The sequence below is a fragment of the Syzygium oleosum genome, unplaced genomic scaffold (genome assembly GCF_021117445.2).
Source record: "Syzygium oleosum isolate NSW1041296 unplaced genomic scaffold, Sole_v2.1 Sole_v2.02, whole genome shotgun sequence".
Taxonomy (NCBI): domain Eukaryota; kingdom Viridiplantae; phylum Streptophyta; class Magnoliopsida; order Myrtales; family Myrtaceae; genus Syzygium; species Syzygium oleosum.
Window position 1 is genome coordinate 6,351,079 of NW_026607486.1, and position 12,732 is coordinate 6,363,810.

The 12,732-nt window shown below is 41.3% G+C and overlaps 1 protein-coding gene across 1 annotated transcript; it reads right to left on the reverse strand.

Moving 5' to 3' along the window:
* Positions 1-310: 310 nt before the first annotated feature.
* LOC115662775 (pseudouridine kinase) lies at positions 311-12,446 on the reverse strand. The gene is given in 11 exon segments (XM_056304821.1): positions 311-751; positions 1,171-1,434; positions 1,437-1,698; positions 2,633-2,715; positions 2,834-2,948; positions 3,044-3,074; positions 3,076-3,139; positions 4,150-4,197; positions 7,902-8,136; positions 12,064-12,192; positions 12,354-12,446. Coding segments are annotated over 11 exon segments (1,380 nt in total). The 3' UTR covers positions 311-695.
* Between the last annotated feature and the right edge of the window lie 286 nt (positions 12,447-12,732).

Here is a 12,732-nt window from a genome sequence, read left to right on the forward strand (position 1 = left end):
TTGCCTCTTGCATTGCCATGTATATTTTTCAATAAAGCTACCGACCAAATATTATAATCAATTGTGAACAATAGAGCATGATCTGTTGGCACACACCATCGATGCATATCGACGCAATGTACCTAACCCGAGATGAGTTTGGTCTACTTTATCTAAGAGATTGAGAGTCTCGTTACTTCAATTATGATAATGGGAAATATCATTCACCATTCAAGTTGGAACTTAGATGGCGAGCCTCACAAATCGGAGGTAAAATAAAAACGCAAGGAGATATTTGCAGGCATCCGAATCTGTAGGGCAGGAGTAAGCGTGCCATAGCAACCAAAACATCACACTGGATGAAACATACAGATAACTCTGAGACCCCGGTTCTCAACTAAATGGTACTCAATCAAGGCATTTGTCCTGCTGGAAGAAGAAATTCAAATGAGTAGAGAATTTATTGGAACTGTAAAATGTTTTATAGACACATCTTGATTGGAAGGATTCATCTACTAATGGAACTGATGCAGTAACAGAAACTGAACACTGTACATGTGTCAGTATCTCAACTCTACTCGTAGAGTATATATTCTACACCACCAATGTACCAAACGAAAGTCCAAAAGCAAAAGAAGTCAAACGACAGAGCAGTCTTGAGTCCAATTCTGCACCAGTTACTTGACGATTGTCATCATCTTGAAGCTGGCAGCAGTTCACAGTGGTCCATCATAAACAACCTTCGCAGCCGAGTAAACCAACCGAGCATCATCTGCCGAGGAAGGGTAGGCACAATCATTCCTGGCCTCATTACATAGTATTACTTCACATCCATTTCAAAAAGACTAGGAATCCAGCATCAAGATTAAACTAACGAAAGTCTTTTTGATTTATTCTGTTCGTGTCTGGAATAGGCAATATAGTGCAAAATGCACCTCTATAGCATTCTCAGCACATTCATTAGCTTGTTCCTATTGAAAGAAGATATCCTGTTCAGAACCAGCCTCTACAAGTTGCGCGATTGCTTTCCTTGATGAGTCGCACTCGTTTCCATTACACCACTGTGTTTCTTACCCACTCTACTGAAATTATTGAAATTAACACAGCAAAAGAAGTAGAATCAAACCAAACTGATATAATATCCAAGAATGCATAAATTCCCTGCTGTCTCTATTGAAAGAATATTCATACCTGCAACTCCAATTAGATCAAACGTCAAGGGTACGTTCGAATCTGCCTTGACAGTGGCTTTTGCTGCTGCAATACCCACTGAGATGGCTTGTATAATGTTCAAACAATCGCCAGCCCCAGTAAGCTTCTTAACAGATGTAGGAAGGCCAGGAAGATGCAAAGCAAAGAGATGAGAGGTTCCCTCGATCTGTCTGGCATCTTGAAACTTATGTAGAAGGCAATTAGGTGAGATCAGTCTGTGCAGTTCTGAACTTACACCAAGTGTTTGGGTTTCTCCACAACAGTTCTCGTCAAAATAGACCCCTCTTTAGAGCATAGAAATACTCCTTGTGCGCCTATGGTTACAACTACAATTTTTACGCCCTTCTCGAGCAAAAGAATTATTGCGGGTTTTAGCATTTTGATGAGCGATTCTGGAGGACAGTTCTTTTCGCTCTTATAACTTTCGCTCGAACAATATAACTTTCCAGGAAATAGTGCATCTGCCGTTGCAAAGAGCTCATCTTCATTTGGAGATACATAAGTTACCTGCAAAGAGCCCATGTTGTCAGTAGCAGATCTGCAATATGAAGCTTTCAGAATTTAGGAACCGCTTAATGCCACTCTTAAACTATGCCCATGTGAGCTGAATTTTGTTTATCCTAATGCCATATTGTTTTCATAACTGAAAAGGATGCCAAAACCAAGAAACCAACGATATAAACCAGTAACACTTTATTTCATTACCTGATCGATAGGAACTTGATGCGGTCAATTTTTACTCAAAAATGAGATCTTGTCAAAGTTTAACAATATCACAAACATGAATCAATTGTGTGTGATGTGTGGTTTATAATTTCCTCATTGAATTAAGAAAATATTATGTGTGTATCACACTTAAGTGTATTCACTATGGAAAAGTTTCCTTCAACTCATCTAGACTGCAAATTAATATCCTAGTGGAAGAATAACATCACCAGCCATCCTGACTACTGGAAATATTATCACCAGGCTATGAATTTGACATACATTATTAACGAAAGTCTATGCAAAGCCACTAAATTTTGTTTTGATATGCTACATGCAGATTCTCCAACCTAAACAACGACTTCACCATTTTCCTCCATAGCCATACGGATGGTAAGCAATTCTATGAAATATGTTGAAAACAACTGCTTTATTCATTTTTGAGCGTACATAACTAATGGTCTGAGTAAATCAATTTGAAGCACTAAACTTTTCTCATCAGAATATTTTTCTTTTTGCTCTCCGTCAGTCAGGTGCTAAGGATGATGCTAATCAACTACTCCATTAGCAATCGAGTCAGAAATTTGAGATTGAAAGACATTATGTCGTGACTTCCATAAAATGTATTATTGAGCCTATCCGATTGTGTATCAACTTCAGACTTAAACAAGTTTACTCAGCACAGAGAAAATAGCACAAAAGAAAGTGAATGCCCATCACAAGGCGCAGCACTCACATACTTCACAAGAGGAGCAATTTTTTTGGATTTGGCAACTGATACTGGTTCAAACCACAGAGGAATGTTATCTCCTGCAGCCACTGCAAACAAAATTTAAAGAAAAACCAAGTTAATTCTGAAGAGCTTTCTATTGACTCAGAGTAGATCATTTAATCAAGCCAGATGAAAAATCAAACCACGCCGTATGTTTAGAATTACACTGACAAGAAGCTTCAAGAGCACAATCGTTCAGGTTAGCATCAACCATGACTACTGGAGCAGAAGATATCTTGTATCTAAATTGTTGAATCCACTCAGCAGTGAGAAATTTCTCCTGAAGGTCATCAGTGAGTGCATTTATGCATCTAAGAGATAACACAAGTATGCCCGCTCATCCTGATATTTTTTTTTATAGCAAAATTAACTTACAATTGACTCAAAGCTTGCAACACCGGCAGCCCTCACCATTTGGATCAAGTACACAGCAGACCACAGCAGTTGTAATATCTTGGGTTTGAAGGATACCTGCCTTGAAATTGCTGAGTTTAAGAACGAGAAGCACATATAACTTATTATTTGAAGCCAAAAAAATAGGAGAGTACCTAGTACTTATTATGACAAAGTAAATAAGAGTGATTAGAAGGATAAATTTGAGCAGTGTACTTAGCTGGCTGTAAAGCTAAATTTACCAAAGTTCCATCACTACAATCTATTTAGGCTGTGCATGGCAACTATTCTGTGACCGGAAATAGATTCTGCTCAGAAATTATTTTTTTTGATTCCGTGTCCGGGAATAATTCCTAAGCATTTGAAGGCGTTTGGTAACTGCCCAAAATTTCTATTTTTAGAATAGAAAAAAAAACATAAATGCGTTTGGTAACTACACAAAATTTCGTCCTTTTTTTCTTTTTTTTCCTTCTCTTCCTTGGCCATGGCCAATCACTGGCACCAACGACCGGTCACAGGCCAGGGCCGGCAAGGTCAGCCTCGCCTTGGCTGGGTGAGACTCGACCTCGCCCAGATCTGGCGAGGCCGACCTCGCCGTCGCCAGATTTGGGCGAGGTCGAGCCTCGCCTCACCATGGCTGGGCGAGGCCTCGCCGTCACGGCCGCGAGCCGCGCTTGTCCAAGCGGCGAGGGGGACCCTCGCCGGCCACAGGTGAGGGCCGCGACGCCCTCGCTGGCCCTGGCCTATGGCCGGCGGTGGCGGCAGTAGGCGGGCGGCAGGTCGGAAAGAAGAAGAAAAACAAACCAAGAAAAAAGAAGAAAACCAAGAAGAATCAGAAATGGAAAAATTGTTCCAGAATCAAGAAGCTACTTTTTTTTGCTTCTTGATTCTGTTCCAAAACTGATTCTGGAAATAATTTTTTGCAAAAGTGTGCCTGGGCACAAAAAATCTAACAAACGGATTTCTGTTCCCAAACTGATTTTGGGAACAAAACAACAGAAATTTTTACTGTTTGGCAAGTTGCCAAACAGGCTCTCAGCAGATTTTACTAGGCATGTCAGATAAGCAGTTAAACTGAGCATGTTAACCTTCAATAGGACACCCAGTAGATCTCCAATGCTCCAATAAGCGTTTCCCTGACACATAGGGCAAAGGATGATGTTAGCAAAATCATGGGAAGACACAGAAACCTCAATAAGAAAACCGATAAATAAAGAGACGACAAAGAATTTGCCTGCCTCAGCAAGTGGCGTATAATCATGCATGAAGGACGAATAGACATTTTTTTTTTTTGGTCGAGAAGCACGAACAGACATTCACTATATCAAGGCGGAGCAAATAGAAAGAAGAACATTCTCATACCTTGGTACCTCAAATACATACAGTTTACTTGCAAATTCTCAATATGAAAAGTGAAGACGACATTTGGCAAAATCCTAATGGCCAATTCCAGTCCCTCACAGACCTCCAAAACGATCTCAACTGGGGACGTCCTCAAAATTTATTGATTCTGATTAAAATCAGGCTGGCATACCCGAATTCCAGTCACAATCAACAGATGATTGTTTAAAAAAACTATCGTTTCCCCTAAAAATAATTAGGTTTGATAATATACCTTGTGAATCTAAAGGAAAATCTCTCAAATTACAACAAAAGCCTGTTTGACCCCTGTAGACATTGTCTTCTGTTTGCAGGTGAGTGAATTCCCTAACGTTTGGATAGGACAGTGTGTTACGTGGTTGGAACGCGGCTTGGGAGGTTGTTGTTGCTTGAAACGGTTTTGTTCTTGTGCACGGTTGCATGACACTTGGATGCGGTAATTTGTGTGATATATTGATGTTCTTAACCATGCTTGTTGATTTATGAGCTTGTGAGCTTTTCATGTGTACATAGCAACTAGGACTTTATGTGCGTGGGTTAAGATAGAGGATAATAAACCGGCTTGTGCGATCCATGATGTGTGATCACTAAATGAAAGAAGAAGACCGTCGTCACATATTGTTGGCGACGATGCCTCAGTTGAGCCGGGATACCCTGGTTGAGCTATGATGCTTGGGTTGAACCCGGATGCCTCGGTAAGCTAGCCCGAGGATGCCTTGGTTGAGCCGGGATGCCTTGGTTGAGCCGGGATGCCTTGCATGAAACTAGATGTCTCGATTGAGCCGAGATGCCCTGGTTGAGCTATGATGACGATAAATGAATTTTATGTGTGCCGATCTGTGTGTTTATTGATAAGTCGAAGGTTTCCGGATGCCAAAAGGATCCCGGAGGACTCGTCACCCACATATTGAGGAGGCGATGCCATGCCCCGATGGATTTTGATTGTAAAATAAATGAATTCACGTGTGAATATTTTAGGTATTTTTGCATGCCGATTGGTTGCGAGGCTTCACGTGTAAATTTTCTTGTATATTTTTATGTGACCGGATAAATGTGAGCTTTCATGTAAACATAGCAAGGGCAAGGTCAAATTCTTTGCTATTGATTTGCCATCGACATAAGGCGGGGACAATAATTGTATGTGTTAGTACGACGGCGAGGCATCATCCTACACAAGTATTAGTAAATTTACTCATTGAGTTTTCAACTCATTCCAGTTGTTTTTCATGTTTTTAGGATGAGCTCCGCGTCCCTGATTCATTTTGGTGTACTTGTCAAGATGGAAGTTGACGTAGAGGAGTTAAGATTAACCCCGGCCTTCGCTTCTGATGTAACCAGATATGGTTTGTACGTGGAACGGCCCATAGAAAAGGGCTTGTGAAATATGTTTATGTAATATGGTAATAGTGTGTTTTGTCTATTGTGTTTTCCCTGATTTCCAATTATTATTTTGTTTGGGAGTTTGTTTGTACATGTTTTCGCATGTGCTTATTAATTAGATAAAAGAAATGAGATGGCAACGAGCCTAGAACATTGTATTAATAACCCCGAGGTGAGAGGACGTTACGAGATATGATTAATAAACTGTCGAGTTCGCATTAAATCCGAACTTGACATAGACGCAAAAGCAATAATGATGAACCTTGCTTTGATGAACTTGCCATCTACTAGTAAAGTGAGATTAACTATGAACCAATTCGAATGAACACATGCATCTCTCCCTTTTGCTCTTGAAATTCTCTCAAGTTGAGTCAGGTTCACGCATATCTTTTGTTTTCAAATTTTTTTTTCTATCTATTTAGTTACCAAAATTCTCGTGCTTTCAACGTAAGTCCCGACTCCCTTGTTTTCAAATTTATAAAAAAGCATGCTAAGACGTGTTGTGGAACAACATCAAAAGATGCATAAATCGAAGCACAATTAGCAAAAGGACAAAAGTAAAATCAAAACCACAAAAGACAAAATATATCTGAAAACACAAGACAGAAAAAACCACATGAGGAGAGAGTGAGGTTTCATTATCTTCAGCAATAAGTACAAGAGTACAATCCAAAAAGTCAAAAAGCTACTTGGTGAGTCACAAAATCTAAAGATCTAACAAAAAGAAAGGAAGAATAAAGAATGGAGAGAATGTGGAGAGTAGAGTTGGAGATAGGGAAAATTCCAATTTGAAGTCAAAGTGGGGCCAGTTTTTCTCAAATGGGGTCCCAAGTGGACTTAATCTTGAAATTAAGTACCCAAAGTCCCCAAAAAGTATCAAATAAGGAGTGCAGGTCGCTGCCGGCCAAAATACCCACCGCCGGCGATCCACTATTGATTCGTGAGCAGACAGTGTTTTATATTTTTTCCTTTTTCTGTTTTTTTCTTTTCCTTTTCCTCTTTTTTTCTCCTTTACCTCCGCCGGCCATTGCCGAGGCCGGCGGAGTCGCCGGCCGGCTCGGGCGGAGGCGACCCTAGCCCGGCGGGCGACCCGAGGCGGGCGAGGGTCGCCCTCGCTAGGCTAGGCGGGCGAGGGCGACCCTCGCCGCATCCGGCGAGAGCATCCCTCGCCGGACTGGGCGCGAGGTCGCCCGCTCGCCCGCCCAAAGCGAGGCGGCCTCGCCCGACGCGGCGAGGGCGACCTAGGTCGGGCGTAGTGGTCGCCTTGCCCGGGCCGGACTGCGAGGGCGACCCTCGCCCGCCCGGCCCTGGGTGCAGGGCGCCGCCCGACGCCGGCGAAGGCGACCTGCAGAGCCGAGGGCCGCCTCGCCCGCCCCCCCGGGTCGCCACATGGCCGCAATGGCCGGCGGAGTGGAAAGGAGAAAAAAAAAAGAGGAAAAGGAAAAGAAAAAATAGCAAAAGGAAAAAAAAAAATATAAAAATACTCGCTCTTTCACGGAACATCATGGATCGCCTACCAGTATTTCATGGCCGGCTACACCCGCACCCTTATTTGACACTTTTTGGGACTTGGGTACCAATTTGGATTAACCACTGTTCACGGACCCCATTTTTGTAAAACGCCCCACTTTCGATCCCAACTGAATTTTCCTTGAGATATGTTGTGCAATAAATCCCTTTTATAGTCCCTCTTCAAAAACCCCTAAAACAAATGTGCATGGTCCAAAATGCCCTTGTCACCAATTTGAAAGTCAAAACTCAATAAATATCCACTTTGACTTTAAATCTCCAGAAGAGAATTATGCCAAATGCCACAAGACCTCTTGCTCTCACCACCAAGAGTGACCATACAAGGCTACCCCTCACAATGGCAGAATCGACAAGACACACTTCTAAGCTTACGTGAGCGTACTTTGTGTAGGAAACAAGGGATTAAATGCCACCACCTCCGCCTAAGCAACTGAAATGATAAAACGCCTAATCAAGTTCGAGCAATGCTCGTACTTGGTTAAAGGAACTAGTTTAGTCAACATATTTTCCAAATTATCTGCCGTAGATACTTTATTCACCATAACCGTACCCTTAGCAACCTCTTCACACACAAAGTGATACCGGATGTCGATATGTTTTGTTCTCTTGTGATACATTACATTCTTGGTCAATTGGATTGCACTTTGGTTATCACAAAAGATAACAGATGCTCCCTCTTGCTTCATCCCAAGTTCTGTAACCACATGTTTCAACCAAAGAGCTTCCTTTGCCTCTTTCATCGTTGCCATGTACTCTGCTTCGGTGGTAGACAAAACAATTGTGTCCTGCAAGATTGCTCTCCAACTAACAGCAAAACCACTAAGAATAAAACATAACAAGTTAAAGATCTCCTTTTTATCGAGATCACTTGCAAAGCCAAAATCAACAAAGCAAACAACCGAATATATCCTGTAAAAAACCCACATCTAAGGTACTCCGGATGTACCAAAAAATCCATTTCATGGCTTTCTAGTGAGAATTACCCTGATGTGCCATATACCTGCTCACAACACTAACTGCCGAGGAAATGTTTGGATAAGTGCAAACCATAACATACATAAGATTACCTACAACACTATAATATAAAACTCGAGACATCTTGTGACGCCCCGACCTCGGGGTTATAAACGTGACGTCCCGTTCATTATTATCTTTCTTTACTCACAAGCGGAAGCATACCCGGGACAATCACATTTAAAACAAACAGCGGGATTCGGACAAATAGCATCATGAGCAAACCTTGTATTCATAGGACACGCAAATATATTTTACAGGCCAACTTAGCCAATTTTTGCCATTTATACAACAATAACAAGTGGCTTGGGTGTCCTAAGACCACTACTTTGGATTCACAGCTCCTAGCTTTCCCCGAACTCCAACATGGCTCAAACTCCCCCTGTCGCCGCTGTCCGTTCGACCATCCTATGGACCTGAGAGGGAAAAATGGGGGATGAATCGGGAGACTCCAGCAAGTGAAAACACTAATATCAAGCGAGGATATATCGATCGCCGTTAACATAAGTCGGCCCTTACCGCACCCGCATCGACGGCAGAACAATAGCAAAGTTCAAACAAGAGAACATCACGCATGGCCACATCGTGTACACTTTACAAACCAAGGCTCGGTTCTATCTCAAAACAACATCAAACATGAAACATGATCAAATCGAGAAATGAACCAACTACGACCAACCAAACGACCGAGAAACGGTCCAAGCAAACCACGTCACAACGCATCTCAACATCCTTTCGCGATATTAGGGAATTCACTTACTCAACAATTAAACAAGAACTAGAGAAAACGAGGCGTGTGAAGGACATGTGAGTCTCGGCAATTCTCGGGCGATTCTTGGTGGTTCTCGGGCTTAAACACGAACACTCGGGCCTTGCATAAGGCTTCCTCACTCGATCAAACCACAAGAGAGAGACACGGGCTAGTTCGGTAAGCTTTTTCTCTCTTTCTTTCTTTTTCTCTCTTTCTCGGTCATGAATACAAAGCAAGAAATAAGAAAGAAGGTTGGCCGGAGCTCTCGGGCGTGGAAATGGCGTGAGATTCTCCCTCTCTCTCTCTCTCCCTCACGGCTACTCTTTCTCTCTTTTTTTCTCTCTCCCTCTCTCTCTCTCTCTTGGCCGAATGGCCTTCTTTCTATTTATAGAGAGACAAAACTTGGGGCCAAAGCTTGGATGAGGTCATGGCATATGTCATGTGAAGCATGAGGTCATGGCTTAGGTCATTTGGGGCATGAGGTCATTGCTTACCTCACATGGCCATTAAGAACATAAGCCAAAAGTCATGATGAAGGTGATAAGCTTGGACCAATAAATGTGACTTCCACAAGAAGATTTAACCCTTGACTTGGTTAATTTCGTTTTCCCCTGGGTCGACCTCCAATAATAGCATAAAATATCTCATTTGAAATCTCGGAACGTGTATTTTAAATCACCAGAAGATATCAAGTCCAAATTCCAACGTTCTCGTATAGAAAATGCCGAATCTTTGAAATCTGACAAAACCGGACAGCTTTGCACTGTTCACGAAATCGGACTTGAAAATATAGTAAATGGACTCAGAAAATTCTCAAATTTTAATATGTTATAAAAAAGGCATTAACAAACATTTTTTATTAGAACACTAAATCTGAATCTTTCTTTAAACACCATTTTTAGTAGCTCAAAGACAGACTAAAAAAAGTTCACTGGAACAGCATTTTTGTTGCTCAAAGTAAACTCTGTCCAGAATCCAAATCATCTCATAAAATTCCCAAATTTATACACGTTATAGAAAAGGAAGTTCTCAACAACTTTCATGAAGGAAACTTTTCCAAAATCGTCCCAGAAAAGCTTGTAGAAAATAAAGACGGTGTGAATATCACCGAAATACCCATTCTGGGCAGTTTCACACGGTCCGAAAATCAGTCCATCGTACCACTCATATCAACTCCAAAAATTCTGAAATTAAAGTATGTAAAACTTCTAGATGTTTGGAACAACTTTCAAGAAGGAAGTATTCTGAAATTCGGATCACAAAAGTCTCCCCAAAAATAACAAAACAAAGGGGTACAAAGGATCCGAAACTGGGTTTTCCAAAACAAGAGTAAAAATTTTGTTCTGATTGGAAAACCATCAAACTTAAACCATAGCCATTTCCCAGGGACTGAAATTGAGGATATTACAATTTACCTGCGGCTTCCCAGGCCCAAAATCGGGATGTGACACATCTCATCTTCCTCTTCTTTGGTTTTTGGCTACAAAGAAGCCGAAAACCAAAAATGGAATGTCAAAGGAGTATTATAGGATTTGGCATTCTTCATTCCAAAACACTCCAACACTTTCTCAATATACCTCTTCTGCGAAAGATATAACTTCCCAAACTGTCTGTCTTTACGAATCTCCATACCTAGAATCTTCCTGGCACCTCTAAGATCATTACATCTCGAACTCCTTGCTAAGTTGTATCTTCAACCATTATATCTAACATGTTCTTCGCTGCAAGAAGCAACAACAATAAAGTATCACATAATCTCTTATAGTACACACAGTTATCATGCGCACTCCGCAAGTGGCCATGACTCAACATAAATCTATCAAACCTCTTGTACCATTGCCGTGTAGATTGTTTGAGACCAGACAAAGAGTGTTTGAACCTGCAAATGTGATATGTTTTACCCTTAATAGCGAATCCATCTGGTTGAAACATAGAGATTGTCTCCTTGGGCTCGCCATACAGAAATGGGGCATTGACATCAAGTTGCTCAAGTTCTAGATCATAAAAGGGCAACTAACGTGAGCAACACGCGAATGGAATTATGTTACACAACTGGAGAGAACGTTTCATTGGAGTTGATCCCCTCCTTCTAACTAAAACCCTTCGCTACCAAACGTGCTTTGAGTCTTCATCTTCAAACCCTGGGATTCCCTCCTTTCTTTTGAAGACCCACTTGCATCCAACAGCTCTTTTACCCTTAGGCAATTTGACAAGATCCCAAGTTTGGTTCTTATGAAGAGACTACATCTCTTCATTCATCGCAACAAGCCACTTCTCAGATTTAGAACAAATAGTAGCTTCATAGAATGTAAAGGTTCTTCAATACCAACATCTTTAGCAATTATAAGAACATATGCTACCCAATCAGCGAAGCCATATCTCTGGGGAGGCTTAATTTGCCGTTTAGCCCGCAGCCAAGGTACAAGGTTGCTCATCTTCTTGTACATCATCCTTGATCAAATTTGAGTCTTGTTGCTCAGTAACTTTCTGGCTAAAGAGAGACATCTTCAAATGTTCTCCATTGATGCTTCACATGAAACTATTAATGTTTTTGCAATTCAACCTCTCTCATTCTACATGACTAGTCGTGTCTATTCTATCCTGCATTCCTGCATTATTTTCACATGATACTCTCCTAATATTCTGGGCTAGGTTCTCCATGTTATTCACAAAGATGGATGTCAACCCAAATTATAGAGACTAACACTTGTTGGATTACTCCTAGAACTTCGAAAATTGCCCCAAATGGACCAAATTAGAAAAATCCCACCTCTCTTTCAATTAAAATGTTGACTAAGAGCACAAAAATGTGATGCACAATTTGGCATTTTTTAGCAGCATCAACAGATTTCATTTCTTAAGCTCGCATCACAAGCAAGGTAAACAGCCCACAAAAGATTTTATCAAACTGAATGAGAATGAACAAACAGAAGAAAAATAAACTTACTTTGCTAGGGATTAAGGTTCCAGGAGCAGGAGGAGAGAGGGGTAGGGCATGAATGTCCAACACCATACCACCGATTATCACAGCTTCTCTACCATCTTTAAGGCTTAATTGCTCTGCTCTCAGTATAGTCTTCATCATCAACACCAGAAACAAAAAAATTCACGATATTACTGAGCACCAATTACATTGACCATTTTCTGTCCATGAAACAAAACCATACACGCGCAGAGAGAGAGAGAGAGAGAGAGAGAGAGAGAGAGAGAGAGAGAGAGAGAGAGAGAGATACTAACCGGGTGAAAAAGGGAGATCGCATCATAAGCTTGTGGTGAAAGATGATGATATAGAGACTGAATCGTCCTCTGAGCTATGCTTTCCACAGCCATCCCTCCGTTGCTTTGTTGCTTAGAACTCAGTACTCACTGTCTCTGGCTTGTTTTACGTGAAGAAAAACAGGTAGAGACAGAGACAGAGAGTGTGGGGGTGACCTTTGACATTAAAAATGTGGCAATTTTATTATTAATAACTAATAGCTTACATGTAGGTAGTGGGATTCAATAGGTGAACTCTAGTTCCTATATTGAAAATCCTCCAACGTCCTAACCAACAGTGGTTATCCTCTTTTACGAAGCTAATTGCTCGGACATGAAAGTCGAGAGAGAATGATCAAGG